Source organism: Haliotis asinina, chromosome 1 (genome assembly GCF_037392515.1).
Source record: "Haliotis asinina isolate JCU_RB_2024 chromosome 1, JCU_Hal_asi_v2, whole genome shotgun sequence".
NCBI classification, from domain to species: Eukaryota; Metazoa; Mollusca; class Gastropoda; order Lepetellida; family Haliotidae; genus Haliotis; species Haliotis asinina.
The window spans coordinates 38,609,863-38,631,562 of NC_090280.1; the positions used below are offsets into that span (position 1 = coordinate 38,609,863).

A 21,700-nucleotide genomic window follows, 5' to 3' on the forward strand; every position below is an offset into this window, starting at 1 on the left:
GTCGCCATCCTATGGTGCATAATTTAAATAAATTCAAAATTTTAAATGCTAAAGTGAGTGAGTGAGTTTATATGTAACGTCACATCAGCAATATTTCAGTCATATCGTGACGAGAACATGTTGGATACTGAAAGAGATAATATGTATTTCATAAATAAATCTGTCAGCAAAGGACAGTAAAACAACTAAAATATCACAGTTACAATTTAAAACTAGTGTGGAAAGTTAAAACTAATATTACTATTTGGACAATATAATATAAAACACGAGCTATAGATCACCAACGACAGAAGGTAGATCACCATACTAGGGACCATGGGGACTTAAAGTACATTTGCTTCCTGCATAGACCCTAGCTGGATTTACATCATCCCTTCAGCCGTCAGCAAGTCAGGAAATAAAGGCATAAAGTAAAAAAGACAGGTATTCTACGATTAGAAACAGTGGAACGTCTTCATGTACTTTAAATGTTTTGGGACTTACGTACCCTCTCAGGAGGATAATAATTGTACAGTGCTTTAACCCCCCTCGAGGATACAGCCACTCACACTCTAAGTTACTAATTCAAACTTCCAAGAATATAATATTTGTATATTTACAATTCATTTAGCAAATTTAAGTCTTTTAAAAATGCAATAATTAAATGAGACGTAACATTATTAAACAGATCCTTCAAAGTTCGTGAGTGAAAAAATTTATCCCTTGTGATGGAATATTTCATCACAAGGGATACAAAACGGAGGATCTTCACCTTTTAATAAATATTCGTGAGTATACCCCGTATGGCCAATGAAGGCTGTCAACAGGAGAAGTTCTAAAGGAGCCAAAACAAAGTCTTAGACCTTGATGATGGACAGAATCTAATAGCTGTAGGTTGCTTTTGCAGGCCCAACCATATACAATGGCGCCATAGTCAAGCTTCGAACGGACAAGTGATCTATATAAATGTAGGAGAGTAGCTTGATCACCTCCCCACTTTGAATTAGACACCACTTTCAATAAATCAAGTGCTTTTAGGCATTTAGTTTTAAAGGATTTGATATGTGGCAGAAACGTTAAATGTGAGTAAAAAATCAGACCTAAGAACTTGACCTCCTTGACAACTTTGATGGAAGTGCCATTTAAAAAGAGTTCTGGGTCCTTATGTGGTTTATATTTACGGCAGGAATGAATGCAATTAGTTTTTGATTTAGAGAATTTGAAACCATTCTCAAGACGACATTTATTAATTTTGTTTAAACACAACTGCAGTTGCCTCTCAATAGTATGCATATTTTTACCACGACAAGAAATATTAAAATCATCCACAAAAAGTGATCCGTCAATCGAATCATTTAAAACTTTTCATAAACTGTTGATTTTAATGCTAAATAAAGTAATGGACAAAATACTCCCTTGTGGGACACCCTGATCCTGATTATAATGGTCAGACAGGGTAGAACCCACTCGAACTTGAAATTGCCTGTCTTTTAAAAACTGTGATATAAAAAGAGGTAAACGACCTCTTGAACCAAAATCATGTAAATCCTTGTGGTATCATACGCTTTCTCCATCATAAGGGATAAATATTTTAATGTAAAAACACTTTTGGATCTCTTTAACACAGTAAATGCTTATTTAATTATTGGATTTTTAAAGGAAATTGATTTCCTGGTTGAATTATAATTGCTATGTTCTGTAGATAGTTGTATTTTAAGGGATGGTAGTATAGATTAGGAACATTGATCATTGCTGGCTGTACCCTCATAGGGGGTTGAAGTATTGTAAAATTATTGTCCTCCTGAGAGGGTACGTAAGTCCAAAAATTTTCAAAGTAAATTTATACTTTCCAGGATTTTTAAGCATAGTACTTGTGTTCTTTTAATTTTGGCTAAAATTTCTTACACTCGCCAGCAGCTGAAGGGATGGTGTAAATCCAGCTCGGGTCCATGCAGGTAGCAAAGGTACTGTAAGTCCCCATGGTCCCTAGTATGGTGATCTACCTTCAGTTGCTGGCGATCTATAGCCCGTATTTTATATTGTATTGTCCAAATAGTGGTATTTGTTTTAACTTTCCACACTAGTTTTAATTATAACTGTGATATTCTAGTTGTTTTACTGTCCTTTGACGACAGGTGTTTATAATGTATGCATGTTTCACTTTAGTAAAAAATGTTCTCGAGAGGTTCAAATGGGTTATGATCCGTTACCGACGTAGATGGGGTAGACGGTACTTGTAAATGCTGTAGAGCTTTTGCCCTTCGCTGCTGTTTTTTTTTCTTTATTCGTCAAAGTGGCTCTTCCTTGTCCAGACTGTTTGTTTGATTCAATCTCTAGGTCTACTTCTGTCTGTGAAGCCGACATTATTAAACCTGGTTGATTTTCAGAAATTCTATTTTGTTCATCGAGAGTGATTTGTTTGTCCTGCACCCAAGATATAGTTGTCTGACATGAAGTGGAAACCTTTTCAACAAGACCATGAACAGGGGCGGAAACAGTGGATGAATATGTTCGACTCTGAGAGTGCAAGAATAAAAACTTTTTGACTTCTTGGTAGGAGAGGTTGTTTGTGATTTTTATTTTTAGAAGTTTTGCTTCATACTCGAAATTTGGACAGGATTTGGATGATGCCATGTGCTCACCTGTACAGTTGGCACATCTGATGGCCTCTGTGCATTCACTGTTATCACGAGCCCCACTGCAACGGGAGCATACTATCTTTCGTGTACATGACTTGGCACCATGACCAATTTTTTGGCATCTGAAACATCTCAGTGGATTAGGTATGTACACGTCCACTCGGATGTTGAAACAACCTGCTTTAACGGCTTTTGGTATAGTTGACAGTCCAAACATAAACAAGTAGGTATTTGTGTTAATGATATTTTCATCTTGTTTTCTCGTAAAACGCTTTACAGACGTCACTCCTTGATGTTTCAGTTCTGTAACAATGTCTCCCTCCGACATATAAGCCAGACAACGAGATCTGTCTCGGACAATGTCTTTGCAAGTATTGAATGATCTGTGTGCAGAGACAACAACTGGAGTGTTAACGAACTGTTTTAATCCTAACAGGTTGATAGACTGTTGCCTTCGGGCACATTCAATAAGGAGTGAACCAGAACGAAGCCTTGTTACGTTTGTCACCTCACCACAGACACCTTTGATGCCCTTAGAAATGGCAAATGGATTCAGTTTCAATGGACTTCCATCTCTTGCTTCAATGACCAAGAATCTTGGCCAAGTATCCACTTCTGCGGAAGACACTTCATCATCAGATGATGTTCAAAGATGTCTGCGTTTATTTTTCTTTGAACCAGAGAGTAGGTTTAGAGCCATGGTAGATTAATAATATTCCGCATCTCTGCTCTCCACCCGCCATCGAGTGTCAACAAGGACGATCCTACAGTGGAAACCAAACTGCACGATCAGAGCTACAGGGATGTTATACTCCAGAGATACAGACGTAAATAGCTAAGATGTCTAAAAGAAGAAATGTCAGGCTGGTTCGGCCCATGCCATTCCTCTTAAGAAGCTCAGAATTTAGAGGTCAGTATCTAAAGATTGGCCCATGAGCCACCGCCTTCTGGCATCAGACTCTAGGCAAACATATATAACACGAATTTAGAATGTGAACTTTCGTTATCAAAGATTCACAGTAATTATAGTACATACTTTCCAGAATGTCCATGCACAGGGCATGGCATGACCAGCCGATTGGTTGAATCGGGCCCATTCAACCACCCGTCTAGGTGAAGTCAGGGCCAAAGTGGTGTGTTGAGCAACAGGAACACGGTTGCATGCTGCTATTGCCTTCAACCACAAGGATCCCTTCCTCCACCGACATAGGGCAGCAACCCACGGCAAACGGGTTGGTGGACCAAATATCCCCCCGGGTCCACAACATGAACTCTTATAGTAACCCAGCACCCACCACGAGGAGGTGGCGCACCACAGGTGCCTTTAAATGCTAAAGCACGGAGTACTTTTAAACAGAATAAACGAGAATCTTGGCAAAATTGTGCATCTAAAATGAATTTTCGGACACCCATGTCCAAGGTATGGAACATGGTCCAAAAAATTAAAGGTAAAGGCACTAAATCTACTGTCCATCATCTTTAACATGGAGATCAGTTACTTACTGATAAATCAGATATCGCAAATAAACTAGGCGAAACCCTTGCTAAACACTCTTCTAATTATTTACCTAAATTCCAACAGTATCAAAAACAACAAGAAAAGAAAACTATTAATTTCTATTCTGATAATGGGGAAGATTATAATGAAAAGTTTTCTATTCATGAACTCCATACTGCTCTTGATCAAGCTCATGACACTGCTACAGGAGCTGATAACATACATTATCAACTCCTGAAGCACTTACCAGAATCCTGTCTAGAAACTCTTCTCAGTATTTTTGATGATATTTGGACATCGGGTTACTTTCCTCCCTCATGGCGTGATGCCATAGTAGTACCAATACCTAAACCTAAACGTGATCATTCGGATCCATCCAATTATCGTCCGATTTCATTAACTAGCTGTGTTTGCAAGACCATGGAACGCATGATAAATAATCGACTTGTTTGGTACTTGGAAACAAATAACCTTATCACAGATATACAGTGTGGTTTCCGTAAAAACAGAAGTACTGTTGATCACCTCGTGCGACTGGAATCATTTGTTATAATTAACAAACAACATGCTGTGTCTATCTTTTTTGATCTTGAAAAAGCATATGACACTACTTGGAAAAATGGCATTTTAAGAGATTTACATGACTTCGGCTTGCGAGGTCGTTTGCCTGAATTTATAGCCAAGTTTTTTAATAACAGACAATTGCAGGTCCGAGTGGGTTCTACCCTGTCTGATCATTACAATCAGGATCAGGGTGTTCCACAAGGCAGTATTTTGTCTGTCACTCTTTTTAGCATCAAGATCAGTTTATCAAAAGTTTTTAACGATTCAATTGATGGATCGTTATTTGTGGATCATTTTAATATTTCTTGTCGTGGGAAAAAGATGCATACTATTGAACGACAATAACAGTTGTGTTTAAACAAGATTAATAAATGGTGTCTTGAAAACGGCTTTAAATTTTCTAAATCGAAAACTAACTGCATACATTTTTGTCGTAAATACAAACTACATAAAGACCCTGAACTATCTCTAGATGGGACGCCCATTAAGGTTGTGAAGGAAGCCAAGTTCTTAGGTCTAACCTTTGATTCACATTTAACGTTTTTACCACATATTAAATCACTTAAAACTAAATGCCTGAAAGCACTTGACTTTTTGAAAGTGGTTCCACATTCTAAATGGGGAGGGGATCAAGCTACCCTTCTCCATCTATATCGATCTCTCGTGCGTTCTAAACTTGATCAAACTTGATCATGTCTCCATCGTCTATGGTGGAGCCTGCAAAAGCAGCTTAAAACTATTAGATTCAGTCCATCATCAAGGTCTAAGACTTTGTCTTCGCTCCTTTAGAACTTCACCTGTTGACAGCCTGTATGTCGAGGCTGATGAACCATCTCTTTAGCAGCGACGTATAAAATTAGCTTTACAGTATGTAACAAAACTATATTCAAATGAGTCAAACCCTGCATATAACTGTGTTTTCAATCCCCTGTATGAGGATTTATACAAAAAGAAATCTTCTCTTTTTCAACCTCTTGGTTTAAGAATAAAACCACTTATTTCTGCTGCCAGCATTGAGCTGGAAAACATTGCTCCTTCTCCTCCTTGGCAGTTGGTTAGGCCACAAGTTGACCTAACATTAACGACATTTAAAAAATCAGAAACTAATGAATTACAGTACAAACAAGAATATAATCAACTGAAACGTAAATATAGCAATTACAAATCCTTACTTACAGATGGGTCCAAGGACGCTGGCGCTGTGGCTTGTGCCACTGTCATTGGATCCAGAACAATATCTTCTCGATTACCAGACAATAGTTCTATTTTTACAGCAGAAGGTAACGCCATATGAACAGCTCTTAAATATATTCAAAGATACCCTAAACGTAAACAGTATATAATATATTCCGACTCTCTTTCTTGCCTTCAGGCTATTAAACATATCTCTTGTAAACATCCACTTTTAATTGAAATTATTGAACTGTATAATATTCTTGCTACTGGCCAATACGACATCGTCTTCTGTTGGTTACCCAGCCAAGTAGGTATTTCTGGGAATGTGATGGCCGATCTGTGACCCCACTTCTTCTTCCATATTCAGATTACAAAGCTTGCATTAGAACGTATATCCGTGATCTGATGCAGAAGAAGTGGGACACTCAGGTAGGTATCATTACATTACATGAAATAAAACCGTATATTGATTACACCTACTTGGGTTGTCAGTCTAGATTTGAGGAGGTCATCATGAGACGATGTCGTATTGGCCACACAAGATATACACATAAATATTTGCTTAAAGGTGAGGATCCTCCGTTTTGTATCCCTTGTGATGGAAGAACCACAGTCAAGCATATCCTGCTTGACTGTGTTGACTATTCCATCACCAGACATCTGTATTTTAATTCAACTCTGAAGGATCTTTTTAATAACACAAGCTCTCATTTACTCATTGCATTTTTACAAGAATTACATTTATTGACTGACTTTTAAATAGATAAATATTTAATTATTGGAAGTTTAAATTCATAACTGTGCTTGTCAGTGGCTGTATCCTCAAAGGGGGTTGAAGTACTGTAAAACTATTGTCCTCCTGAGAGGGTACGTAAGTCCACAAACATTCAAATTCAAGTAAATTCTAAATTTCCAGGTTTTTAATCATAGTATAAGTGTTTTTTTATTGTATGGCTGGATTTCCCAAATTGCTGACGGCTGAGGGGATGGTGTAAATCCAGCTAGGGTCCATGCAGGTAGCAAAGGTACTGTAAGTCCCCATGGTCCCTAGTATGGTGATCTACCCTCAGGTGTTAGCAATCTATAGCCCACCTTTATATTGTATTGTCCTCTATAGATAAATTGTTTTAGGCATAGGTATTAGTTTTACATTCTTTTCTGTGATGTTCTAGTTGTTTTACTGTCCTTCGTCGACAGGTTTTTATACTACTCATATATTCCATTTTAATGTTACGTTCCCGTCACGATATGGCTGAAATATTGCCGATGTGACGTTAAATTTTAACTCACTCACTCACTCACTTTTGTATGTGTGTGTGTGTGTGTGTGTGTGTGTGTGTGTGTGTGTGTGTGTGTGTGTATGTGTGTGTGTGTGTGTATGCCCACTGTTTCATTTACCGATAAGCTTAGCCGGCTCTTTGTTTATGGCTTTACAGACGTCAACTTTATATTTTGAAATTGGAATTTTTTTATGATTTGCTTTGGTAAGCGCACACCGAAAGGTATCAGAATCTGGAAAGATGGCTTTTACGTTCAATGTTTATTGAATGTTATATCTGATGCTAAAAATGCACCCAAAGCTTAATGCCAGTAAAAGTGCATTTCTTTTGTTTGGTGATTGTCATAAACATGAATTCCCAGAACAATACTTGGGTGATCAAGTTAATATCGACAAAACGGATTTCATGTATGCGGGTCTGTACATAAACACCGCTAAATCTACCATTAGTCGTACTGTTTGAGTATGTAAAAAGCTAGTCAATGTTAACTACAGTTATGGATTGTATCTTGCTGGTCTACACCCTATGTATGCCGTACGCAAATGGGAACCAATTATACCACCCTGTTGTCTTTTTGCTTCTAATATGTGGTGTAAATGATCAGCTGTAGAATTCGATATGCTTGAATGTGTGCAAAAGTACAATGTTAAAAAGTACAAGGATTCTGTAAACGCATTTGCTTGGTCATTCCCGTCTTGGACTCGTGTCACTCGGTGCATATATTGAGCGTTATTGCTCCTGGGAAGCCTGCTTAAAACTGCAAGCAGTTCCATGTAAATTTCATTTTCAGAGTCTTCAGTACAGATTAGCTCAATATGATTTTAGTCATAGTATGAAAAACATGCTGAAGTGTAAATCCTCTCCTTTACATCATATGCAATATCTTATCTGTAAATATGATCTTACTGAATATGTTGACATTTGTCGTAAGTCATCTGCATTTCTAACTAAACATCAATAGTCTACAAGTCTCTGAACTTAACTACAGGGTCCATCTCCACACATATTCTCTCTTACGCAACCCAGCTGCTGGTAACAAACTTTGGCTAATAACTCTCAATGATTCAGACTACTTCCATGACATATCCTATTTTATCCGTGTAACCACTTTTGCTATACAATCTAAAGAATGTTTATGTGACACATATGCTCATGGCATTGTAAAAACATGTATATCTGTTCTGTCCACACACGGAATGTAACAGAGAACGTCTTTGTAACTATCTTAGTAATCTGTTAAAACCTTTGCAACCGTTTGGAATGATGGTGTTCCGATTAGAAATCTATTTGGAGGAGTGCCAAATGATAACATTAGATCTTGATACTGATCTATGGATTCAATGTATGAAAATAACATGTAAAGCTGTTCATGAATTGAAAGGTATATATAAATATTGCCTTTCGTACACTTGTGCTTGTTACATTGAAATACTCATAAAGGGTACATCAATCTCTGCAACGTGCAGGTAATGTGTTGATGACATGGGGGACGCCCACATGCGAACTAGCAAATTAAACTAGTATATTAAATTGCACAGTATTTATGGGATATCTCACCAACTCGTGGGCTTATTTTATGATAGCTCGAGTACACTTGCACGTCAAGACTTAAAACGGACGGTGTGGGCTGGACTGAAGTGAAAGTCATAGTGAATTAAATAAGGTGACTTACATCGTTGGTGAGTTGTTATTTCTTTAAACAACGATTTGTTTGATATATACCCGAAAACCATTTAGTATATATATACCGGATAAATAGTCATTTTTAATTAGCTTTGTCAACTCCACAATTAAGAAAGCATGTCTCCATGACAACATATCCTGCTTGTATGCTCAAACAAGCACATTCGTGAAACTCATGGAATCAGAATACACAAATATAGATTGATTGTTGTTTCACGCCGCACTAAGCAATACTCTAGGTATATGGCGACAGTCTGTAAATAATAGAGTCTGGACGAAACAACCTCGTGATCAACAGCATGAGATGTTGGTACGTGAAGATTCGGGGTAGAAAATGTCTTCAGTAACTTGTCATTGCCACTAAAGGCGACTTCGCTAGCGCTTGCCATAAGAGGCGACTAACGTGATCGGGTGGTCAGGCAAGCTGACTTGCTTGCCACAGGTCATCGGTTCCCAGTTGCACAGATCGATGCTCATGTTGCTGATCACTTGATTGTCTGATGCAGATTTATTTACAGACCGCAGTCATATAGCTGGAATATTGCTGAATGTGTCGTAAAACTAACCTCACTCAAAATGACATGTGTCAACTATGTCAGCGATCCTGACCACCCAATCCGGTTAATCGACACTTACGACAAGCATGGGGTACTGATGACCAGTTCTAACCCGCATCTTCACCTGTACACAAATTTAGAAAATAACTAATAATCCGTTTCAAAGGTGCCCACATGCTACATGGATAAAAGTAAAATCTACCGTATCGTTGAGATTTGGCTCCTGGTTTGAATTCATCATCTGGGCTGAGAATGTCATAATTGGTGCACAAAGTAACAACCCAAAGCCAAAAGCTAACCAAATCAAATTAGACATTAAGGGCAGACATAGAATTTATGATACCAATAAGCAAATCTACTCGTTCTCGACAAGAAGCTTTAGAGATTACAGACAGAAATCGGGCATAAACGGAGAGATGTAAAAAAGCAGCAGGAATGGGCGCTCGCACACACACATTCACTATCCTGTGAGCCTGCAATGAAACCTGGCCCTGAGACGTTCTGCCAAGTGGTTGAAGCATACGCACTATTACAAAATTCATGTGGAAAATATATGCAATGCGGATTCAGCCTCCTTACACAATTTTTAGAGCTGAAAGGAGTGTGGTCGTAATGTTTGAAAGGTGGCGCTTTTTAACGTCAATTGTTAACATTTTGTGAAGCGTAACATGAGGCTGTTATGTTTCGTTCATAAAACAACGAGTATTGCTGACGTAGTAAAAATACATATATTCCACTGTTAACCAAAGAAGATTAGTTTGTAAAAAACAAGGCAAAAGACGTTCAGTCGCATGGTTGGAATATATACATTATTATACATATGGAAATACGTATAATAGAATTCATATGTAAAAGATATGTAATGATGATTTAGTCTCTTTACTAACATGTCGGAGCTAAACAGACCAGTATTGTCATGTGTAAAAGATGGCGCTTGTAAACGCCCGGTGTCTTGAGAAGAGTATCCCCGTCAGCTTAACATGGGGTAATTATGTTTCGCTTATAAAACGATGAGCATTGCCTACGTAGTAAAAATAAACATATTCCATTGTTAACCCAAGGAGAAGACCATTTCACCTGAGTGTCCACACGTTAAACGCAGTTTCAGCAGGAACAATTATACCATATTTCAACATATAATCGACACGCTGGAATGAAGGGGAGTGTTATCATACCCAAGTGATATATCATGTTCTGTAACGCTATCTGGGTTGTATGTGACAATATCAATCCTTTTTTACCTTATATGCAATGTCATAGTTCGAAGGAAGTTACATATAAAATCTTGAGTGCTTGATAAATGTGCAATTAAACTTACAACTCTTAACTGGGAACAAGCTGTCATTTTACTGGCATTTTGTAACATAAAATGATTAGTTAGAGATGTGTTTTAGCAATATCGGAGCACTGATACATATACTATCCCAAAAAGGAAACGCATAGAGCGGAAATCTCTTGCAATAATGTTTTATTTCAAACATGTATAACTCATGCACATATAGACTACAGTGCATGAAGTATTACACTAGTTTAGAAGAATTTAATGTCTATACAACCAAGTGATTACTTTTAGATAACGGTAACGTTGACACGTCGGGTCTCCGGGCTCTCAGAGCAATCTCTTTCAACCTCTTTCGTACAGTTCGACCGGATATCCTCCGAAGTACGATCACGCTACTGCAGTACCCGGATGTATCAATCTTGGGCTGCAAGCCATGATATCTTGCTCAGACTAACATTTAGAGGTTTGGCAACAGAAGACTGGTAATCTCCAGCGTGCATTCTTTCAATGACGATATTCCGTGTCGCAGACTCAAGACGAATGACAATTTCCGAAAGTATGCTGGATCTTTATTGCTCTTTTTTGCACAGGCAAAAGATTTCTGTTGCGTTGTGGCGATGCCTTTTTAAAACTCGATATTCTACTTGTGCAGTTGTGTAAAATCATGTTATCAACACCTTTTTTAAAGATTATGACTATTGTTTGAGCACAATAGGTAATTAATAGCTTTGGAGAAATACAAATAGCCTCTGCGTTTCATTTTTTGGATAGTGTATGTATCAGCAATAGCTACTCTTTCTCTCACTACACGTCAGTGTTAGCTCATACACGTACCAGGGGATAGGAAATGCGTTGTACTATATTTTGCTGATACCAATTTCTTTTTCAGATTTCAATGAAAATGATGGACACACTCAGCTCAAATGTGCCGCTGGTCATTCTGTTTTTCTCTTTTACGTGTGGTAAGGAGGGTTGTAAATAATCATCACAAATGTTATAATGATTTCCTTTATATAACGATTTAAAGTGACTTCAATGGAAACAAAACAACCAATGCATTTGCACGCACAATACTTTAGTGTGAAACCAAAAAATAAAACAACGACAAATACATGTTGATTACATAAAAAGTGGGTGTTATTCGAATCCAGTGACCGTATACAGCAGAGGTAAAGAACAAGTACAATGGCTATGTATAATATATCAGCCATGATAATAGCAAGAATGTCCTTGATTAAAATCACCAAGCTGCAAAATGTGACGAACTTCGTAATATGTCTCGATTGAAAATGTATTGTCCACCAATTTAAATGGGCCTCACACCATGTACCCATGTGGGGAATCGGGAAAGGGTTTGTATGATGAGCGGACACTTTAACCATTAGGCCACCCCGACATCCAGCACAACCTTAAACATGGCCGTTGTATAACGTTATAACACTCACTTCCCTAAATGTATTTACACTTGATCTCATTTACTTTGTATAATGAATATCGATCCCAAGACAGATTGGCCCCTGGTTGTAATAGAAAGGCATCAATATTTATGACAAAGGAAGCTGTTTAGTCAAACCCAAAGTCATAAAAGGGTGCGTCTATAGTTGATATTTACGCAGTGTAGATAAATCTTCTCTATCGTGTCATTTGTAATATCATAAACGTATTCGGTTTATGAACTCACGTGATTGCTGGCAGACGTTCAATGTATCATGTACATATTGCAGATGTATACTATGGAAATAACGAATCTAATATGGCCTCTGATATTTTGTACACGTTTTCTCTTAGTATGCTGCATCAAGCTATACGTGGAACCTATGACAGGGTTTATGTTAACACACTGTTGACTGATTTTATTAAATATTTTTTCTGCAAAATATGAACATGGTTAGATAATATGTAGGCTTAGAACAATAATTACGAAAATAATACAGCTACGTTTAGTCATACCTGTCTAAAGTTAGAGCTCAGACGGCCACCCAGTATCCCGGGGGAATGGCTGTTCTTGGATCAGCATACACATTTGTCGCTGACGGATACAACTACACGGTTTTTGCTTTGGTAGACCCTAGTGGTGCAGTTGTCGTCATCTGCAGCTCCGACTGCAACTCAGCATCACCTGGCTCCACTGCATCCTTGAACGACACCGAGTCTACTCTAATTATACACAATGTCAACATTATAGATGTTGGTAAATGGTTCTTACGAGACGCAACCGTGATGGATGCTGTTCCAGTCGACAGCAGCTGGTGAGTAAATTGGCAAGACTCTCAAGTTAATATCTTTGTCGGCTTTATTCATGATCCTACCATTCTGCCATTCGAATGTAAATGATAGCGCTATGTACTAGAAACTGTACTTCACTTAGAAAGTGTAATCCCAAATATAACATTTTTTTTCATATGAACACATTCGTATTGACATTATACATTCAACGTTCTTGTGCAGTAGATCGATAACTCCATTCGATGTACGACGATCCTATCTTGTAACGACGTGCCAAAATCCAAACTCTCGACTGTCACAACAACACTTCTGAACTCTTGAAGAAAATACTGCAGTTGGTTCCATTCACTGACAAACCTATCTATACTTATTTGCTTAAAGGCTCATTTACAGTTAGATGTCTTTACATGAAATAAATGATATATCACCAGACACTCCGTAAGTGTGAAACGTAAAACTGAAGAAGCGATCATTCCACTTCTAGAAATAATCAATGAACGCATACAATATCGATTTTAATCATCAATTTTAATCATCAATCGATTCTTTCTTTTAGATTATTGAACTAACATTTCACAAACATTGTTGCGATTAATGCATTTAGGTATTTATGCATTATTATTAATCTTCCCCATTCTGTCTGCTATGAGGTATTCCACACTGCAGTATCAGCAGTGACGAGGACACCAACTCTTTTGAACCTGGAACACAGCTGACTCTGACTGTGGGTATTGCGGGCTACTGCTGTTCTGTGGAGGCTGGCTTTGATCTCACCACTGGTCATGTAACTGCAGAGTTCGGGAAGAGTCAAAACGTAAGTGTTATAACTGACTTAACTACTAACACGACATTCATCGTAGACATCACACGATTTGGTGATGGATGTAACCGATGGACTTCACATGTGACAGAAGCTGGCCTCTGAATTGTAATGGTGTCCGGAAACTACTGAAAAGTGGGTAGAAACGTTAGCTCGCAAAGCGAAACATTTCTGACCTGATGAGTTTGGTTTAATACCCCTGCTTACAGTTGCAGGAAAACCCGAAGGGACAGAGGTCCTAGTAATTCATCAGCTTGGCAGAAGCCACGGGAATCTGTATAGTGTTGATCATGAATAATACTTTCGCTTCAATCTATAATAAGCAAATTTGCAATTGTTTATTAAGACAATATTCCATTCAATTAGTTAAGCACTTCATTCGTACGTTCATTCCATTATTCAATGCAAACTCCTTTAAATCCCTTTCCATGTTGACTTGATTTTATTCAACATATGTCATATTTGGGATTTCACTTTCTTAGTAAAGTACAAATTCTAGTACTTTTTTCGGTTGAGTCCTATTCGGGATTCGAACCCGCACCCTCAGAGTCAGGCACCTAATCGCCAGCACACAGTCAGCCGCCTAGCCCGCTCAGCCACCGCGACTTCCACAAAAATGAAAGTCGGACAACTGGTAGTCTAGATTCGAACCCGCACCCTCAAGGCGGCTGACTTTGTGTGCTGGCGATTAGGTGCCTGACTCTGAGGGTGCGGGTTCGAATTCCGGATGGGACTCAACCGAAAAAAGTACTAGAATTTGTACTTTACTAAGAAAGTGAAATCCCAAATATGACATATGTTGCATTTGACCACTTTCTAAATGGCATCGTGTAATCATAGCTTTCGGCCATGGGAGCCGTGCCAATTTACACTCATCAGAGGGGTACACAAAGTACGCAGTCTAGACTACCAGTTGTCCGACTTTCATTTTTGTGGAAGTCGCGGTGGCTGAGCGGGCTAGGCGGCTGACTTTGTGTGCTGGCGATTAGGTGCCTGACTCTGAGGGTGCGGGTTCGAATTCCGGATGGGACTCAACCGAAAAAAGTACTAGAATTTGTACTTTACTAAGAAAGTGAAATCCCAAATATGACATATGTTGCATTTGACCACTTTCTAAATGGCATCGTGTAATCATAGCTTTCGGCCATGGGAGCCGTGCCAATTTACACTCATCAGAGGGGTACACAAAGTACGCAGTCTAGACTACCAGTTGTCCGACTTTCATTTTTGTGGAAGTCGCGGTGGCTGAGCGGGCTAGGCGGCTGACTTTGTGTGCTGGCGATTAGGTGCCTGACTCTGAGGGTGCGGGTTCGAATCCCGGATGGGACTCAACCGAAAAAAGTACTAGAATTTGTACTTTACTAAGAAAGTGAAATCCCAAATATGACATATGTTGCATTTGACCACTTTCTAAATGGCATCGTGTAATCATTGATTTTATTCGTTTTTTTATGAGATCCATCAAATTACAACAACACCGACTCAGAAACCAACAGGATTATTTTATATTGTTTTTTTTAAATTTTATTTTATTTTGCATTGTATTGTACAAATTTCCTCTTTTCATCCATTCATTGTGTATGGTATTGTACGCGGCTCTTCCTTTCATGTGTTCCCCATAACTGGGTGTTGTTTGTTGAGAATGAATTCAAAAGACGACAGCACTCTGGAAAACTGCGTCAGTGAGAACAGATCAAGGTGAAACATACTGCTGCTTCAGGACAACGTGCACATGTCACACACAAGTAGCAATGATTACATCTATACTTTGGGTGTTTCTTTCGGATGTCCCATTGTCTTATAATCTAGCAGTGTTGAACCTTCCATACAGTCACATAACACACGTATGGTGTATGCACCAGTAATTACTTACTGTCTTCAGAGTTTTAATGAACCAAGATGGAGGTTGCTGTTGTACTATTCAAAGTCGAAGCCCCAATTTACATTATTGCTAAGCTTCTGGAGTAGTAAAATCAACGATTGTGAAATATACACTTTTCAAAGTAAACAACAATACCCCTCTGATAATGCCAAACACGTCCTGTTTGCATCCTATAAGGAGTAATGACCTGCAAAATTACTCATCGTTGGATACATTAGACCATGTGTCAATACAGTGCTACAATGCTGGGAATATCCTGTACGCAGCAGCACCTGCTGTTTGTTATCTTTATGCCCAACAGTGTAAATGGTTCATAAATTATCTCCTTGATGTGGGCAGAAGTTCAATGTTATGGTACAAGGACAGGACGAACGGCGTATTTTCATCGCCAAGGACAAAAATGCGTTTTGCTTTGTTTTTTTGTTTTGTTTTCTCATTTGGTGAAGTCATTGTGACCTTAAAGCCCAGTGTAATTATATTTTCAAACACACACATAATTGTCCCTTTTCTGAAGTTGCACCCACATAGAAAAAAACATCGTTGTTGACAACTTCCTTTTTACGTTTCGAAGGGTCATAGTTGTAGGGGTTCACCATGGTTTAATCGGTAAGTGCTACTTCTAGTCAGGCTGTCATCTCACATTAAACAGAATCGGAGTGACTGAAAACGGGCGCAAAGTCACGCATGTACTCTATTTCACAACTTAGACTGTTTTATCTGCATTGACGGACTAAATTGGTGATATCATTTTCTTTTTCAGGGGTTCAATGAAAATGGTAGACAGAAAAAAGTCTAGTTCTGCTCACCCAGATTGTGTCCTCAACATGTGGTAAGCACTGTTATCACATCAATAATTTCACCGAGAACGAGTTCAGTGTTAACACATCCTGCATATACCAATTGTATAGCAGATAGCATTGATTAATAGGACATGTAATCTGTTCAGTTTAAACTGCTAATGTCTGCACAGGGCAGTATTACTTGACTAAATGTCATTTGGTGAAATTTGATGGTGATGGTAGATGGTGATTAAGCACGTGCAATACACGCTGACCGTGGCGTGCTCTCGATGACGCTTCTGTTTAACACCGCAGAGACGATTCGCAAGGAAACTGAATTTGTCAAGTTGTAGGCGACCTGTTTCACTCATTTATCAAGTGGAATGTTCTAGAGGGCCTTCCCATATATACAAGGTGGCGTCAATTGTCAGGTCGTGGCTCATCTCATACTGGTTCATCAGTAATACTTGTCAAGCAGTAGTATGATATAACAATGAAAACAAGAATCGCACGAAGAAATTTAACTTTTCAATGTTTAGACGACAACCTATTTCCCTCTTGTTTCAAATGGAATGTTCTGGATGGCGTTCCCTAACATGTAAATTGGGGTCATTTGTCAGGTCATGGCTCATCTACTACTTGTCAAGCAGTAATTAGTATAGAGACACTGTAGCAATGTTAAACATATCACAACAGGTGTATTGTGGATCAGATCGATGACTCTTGAGGCCGAGTTACAATAACGCAGCTATGCATGTATATATATCCTAAAATACAAGCTCTAGACTGTCATAACAATGCGTCTAAACTCGAGAGGAACATACAGCAAATTGTTCAGTTCAGTCAGTGAACAAAACGTAACTATAAATGTTTGTATCAACACCTCGTTTACCATTGGATGTATTAACGCTAATAAGTAAGTGACATACCATTAGCGATATACCGTACTATTAAGTTTGTAACGTAAAATTGAAGATACAATAATTAATCGCCAATCTACCTGTCGAAACATATGTCATAATGAACAGGTGTCATAATGATCAGTTAAAATGATCAGTCGATACTTTCAGATTTTTTAGAACAGTGATGCTGGGTCTATGTGTTTGTGCATTGTTACTAACATTCCTCAATCAGAGTGATAAGAAATGCAGGCTAGAATTTGTCGAGTTAATAGATACCATGAGCCTCAAACATTAATTGGAGATCTATTTATTAAAGTCTTCTTTAAATCCTGATAGTCCATGAACAGTGGCCCCATTTGCATGCTGATAATAACTGTTAGTTTATCGTGAGAGTTTGAAAGGTCGTTAACTCATAACTACTGAATAGCGTAAAAAATATAGGCACACTACAATGTTTGATAACTGTCGTAAATCCAACTTCAACTTCAGCTCTTTATTCTCATAAAACCACCATTGGTAGTACAAGAGCAAAGAATATACAATATTAACAATACAAATGTAAAAATGCGTCACGATGATGAGTTATTTACGTAACAATTCAAAGAAGTGAGAGATAGAGTAAGTGATACACATTTGTTATGTTTAAAGTTGACATAACCTTGATGGTAAATTGGTCCAGCTGTGATATTTTTTATCCGAACATTAGGTTACTATGACAAACATCCTGATCAAAAGACAAAGTGGTGATGTAACGATGGATTTCGTATGTGACAGAATTTAGACTGTGACTTGTAACGGTGTCCAGAGGCTGTTGAAAAGTAAGTAGATAATTATTTTAGACAATGGACATTGTAACTGACACTGTGATAACACAGTCTTTGATTGTCACTGCTGATTACTTTGGAGACGTCACTGTCACGTTCTTGTGTGATAGCATCACGAGGCCACTCATATGTATTAAAATTAAAATATTAAAATATCCAAACGTTGTTGGTGGTGCGGTAAACCCAGTCGATAAAGCAGTAGCTCGTCACTCAGTAAATCTGACTCTGGGATTGCACCATTCGTCCTGTTAATAACTGTCATCAAGTCTGTCATCACGGCTTGTGGAGTAACGATGACAACGTTACCAACTGAGCATCTATTGCTTATGTTGTTCAGGCAGTATTGCTGTTTTCTCCTTAGGTACATTGTTATTAACTGAATAAATATTGGCTATGTTGTTCACATTATCGCTATGAACAATTTCTTCTTCAGATACAACGTTGTCGCCTGGCCAGCCGCCAGCGGCCAGCTCCCCTCCTACTGAAAGTGATACTGTAGCTCTTGCTGTCGGATTATCCATGGGAATTGCCTTAATCCTTGTCATCGCCATAGTTCTCATTGTCCGCTCGCGCCCTAATATACTTACCTTTAGGTTACGTTATTCAAATCCTAATTCATTCATGCAAACAGATGAAAACAATTTTTACATCCTTCTCGATATTGTTAATGTCCATATGTATTTAATCATGTATTGAAGTGTATTACATTGTTTCCAATGAGAGGCGTTGAAGTAGCTTAAAGCTTTCCCTCAACTGTACAAAGATTGTGGTTCACAACCCTTCACTTTTGTGTCATCTGCAGTGATGTTACTGGACTACTGCTTTGACCGCCATAAAAATAACCTCACTCATTTGTTTCTGTTGAACTTTTCCCAAAGGCTGCGCTGTGCTATATTTAGACTAATGCTACAATTATACAGGAGGTCTAGAAGGTACTACAAGACCCTACAATCAGATGGAACTTTCCAGCATAAGCCACCAATACTGAAATATTTACCAAATCCTACAACATACATGTATTCTGTTGTTTATATTTGAAAACTTATCATTTTAACTCAGTAACTCAAGCATTCATCCTCTCTTGAACAACTCACCCACACATCCAATCACTCACTCACATGGTCTTCTCTGAACACTCCCCTGCGTTTCGTCTCTGATGTGAACCACAGCAAGACATGATCGAAGACTGTCTTCTTCATCGAGGGAAACAAATCAGTGACACGGTGACGTCAGACTAATTTTTCTTTCTGCATACCGACCAGAGGTTTGTCTAGTTTCTGAATTTAAAATTATTACGGAAAAACCTTTAACCGTGCTGGAATTGTGGTAAACAGCACCTTAAGTACCAATCACATATTTTGAGATCAGGTGAAGATAATTCTTAATTACGAACTCAAAAACAGGGTACAAAGGCTCATCGTACAAAAAAACAAACAAAACAAAAACAAAAAAACAAGAAACAAAAAACAAAAAAAACCCCAACAACCCCAAAACAACAACAACAAACAAACAAAAATATAATACGATTACTCCCAGTTTTTTTTCTAATACGTTACAATATTTACCCAGTTCGTGTGTTCATAGTGACGTCCCGTTAAAATACTCTGCAATAGCTAATGCATGGGTGAAGGAGATCTTCGGTACCCCAGCGTAGTTTAAATTTATTTTATTAAGATAGTCACATATTTTGGACTCATCAGAAATATATTCTTTTGTTGGGTTATCAACCACATATACACAGTATCCTTTGCCTGTAAGATACACAATATCCTTGTGTGAAGAGCATACCGCCATGATCGTGCTGGAATAGTACTGAAACCCATAAGCAGCATAAACCCATACTCACATATACACTCACACTCACTCAGTGATCAATCACATTTGTGTATTTCTCTTACTGTTGATTTGACTGACTGACTGACTCACTCACTCACGCAAACAGGGAACATAGTTTTTGTGTTAACGTTTTCACCCGGTAGCTCTTGCAGTAGTCGAGGAATACTTATGAGTGGTTGTTGAAATCCATGTTCCTGCTCTAAATGATGTCATAAAACTTTATTAATATACTGATTGCCTAAGGTCAAGCTGACATAGTGCACGCCCATTGCTATACGTATTGTTAGATAACGGTAGGGGTAACGCTGCTTTGTCTTGCAATTTAGGTCTATAGAAGGTCATCGGAATGGTAAGGTCCCGAATTGGTGCAGTTGTTTGGTGGTCTCAGTGATCACTAGTATGGCGTTGACAAACATGTTCATCAGAGACTCTGGAATTCGTTTCTATAGATCGAGGCGTGCGCAGGCTACATAACACAGAAGAACGGATCTTGTCCCACTTAAAGACTGCTTGACCTGCTGGTCGATATGGGACTTTATACAAGTGCATGTTGCCTAACGCCGCACTAGGTGACACTCCAGCTTTAGGGCGGATGCCTGTTAAACCAATGACTAATATTATGACGTATGTAACGCTATGTCGTGTCCTCGGCATGATATCACAGGAATAATGTTCCACCGGTGTAAAACCATAGTCACTCACAGCATGGGAAATGTGTATCAAGAATAACCCTCAACACACAAATGTAATCGGAATATCACCGTGGAAATTAAAATGGAAAGACATCCTGTTCATTGATTGATTAACTGATTGACTATCCTGAATATCACCCAGGAATATTCCAGTGGCCTGCAAGTTTGGGACAGACAATGCAGTGATCAACACCATTCCCATCATTCACATAATTGGGATACGATGACATGTGCCAACCAGGTGAGCGAGCCTGACTACCCTTGCCCACCCCAACCGCCCAATCTCGTTATAGTCGCCTCTCATGACAATCACTGAAGACCAATCCTGCATTCCCGATCTTTACTGGTTTAAACTTGATACAGTGCTTGGCACAAGAAAAGAACATGCAAAATGGGGTAACGTCATTAAATCAATTTTATGAAACATGCATTATATTCGACGCTGTTCAGTTATGCATGAAATGTAATCTTTCATTCAATTGATCACCCAGGATCATACTTTTCTTGTGCACATAGAAGAAGCAACACATTATTCCAGAATAGCTGAATTAATCGATATAAAGCGATTCCGCCTAGCTGTGAAACTACTTTTCATATGTGAACAATATATGCAATAATTTCCATTGCGAAAGTATTGCTTTCAGTTTCTAAGGTAACCCACACTGCCGTTGCTCCTTTGGAACCTTTTGCAATTAATATACGACAAAACGAGTACAATTAAACGCAGCATCGTGACAATGTGTCATTGTCTTGTTCTCAGCACTGTTTTGACGCATTTCAGATGTGGCAACAAAGCTACACACATGTATTTAGACTTGACACTATCACGTATTGGAGCCGTTTTGCAGTGTGAAAATATCCCTATTCAAACAATGTAACAAAAGGTAAAACTAGTGCGCTGTTTCCTCTAATTCTCAGTCATCTGAGACTTCAAGTCCTTTGCTGACTCCTGAAAAATCATACTTTGGTCATATAGTCTTGTGTCAAGTGTTTCATCACCGTCTTAGTTATGGTCACAGCAATCTAGGAACAGATGAGGTTGTGGCATTGATCATCATTATCTCGAGTTCAGAAGAGGACT

The 21,700-nt window shown here is 38.5% G+C and overlaps 1 protein-coding gene across 1 annotated transcript in view; it reads left to right on the top strand.

Moving 5' to 3' along the window:
* LOC137272452 (uncharacterized) overlaps positions 1–13,847 on the top strand; it is a 28,133-nt gene extending 14,286 nt beyond the window's left edge. The window contains 2 exon segments of the mRNA XM_067804836.1: positions 13,535–13,767; positions 13,770–13,847. Coding sequence (XP_067660937.1) covers positions 13,535–13,767; positions 13,770–13,847 — 311 coding nt within the window.
* The last annotated feature ends 7,853 nt before the right edge of the window (positions 13,848–21,700 follow it).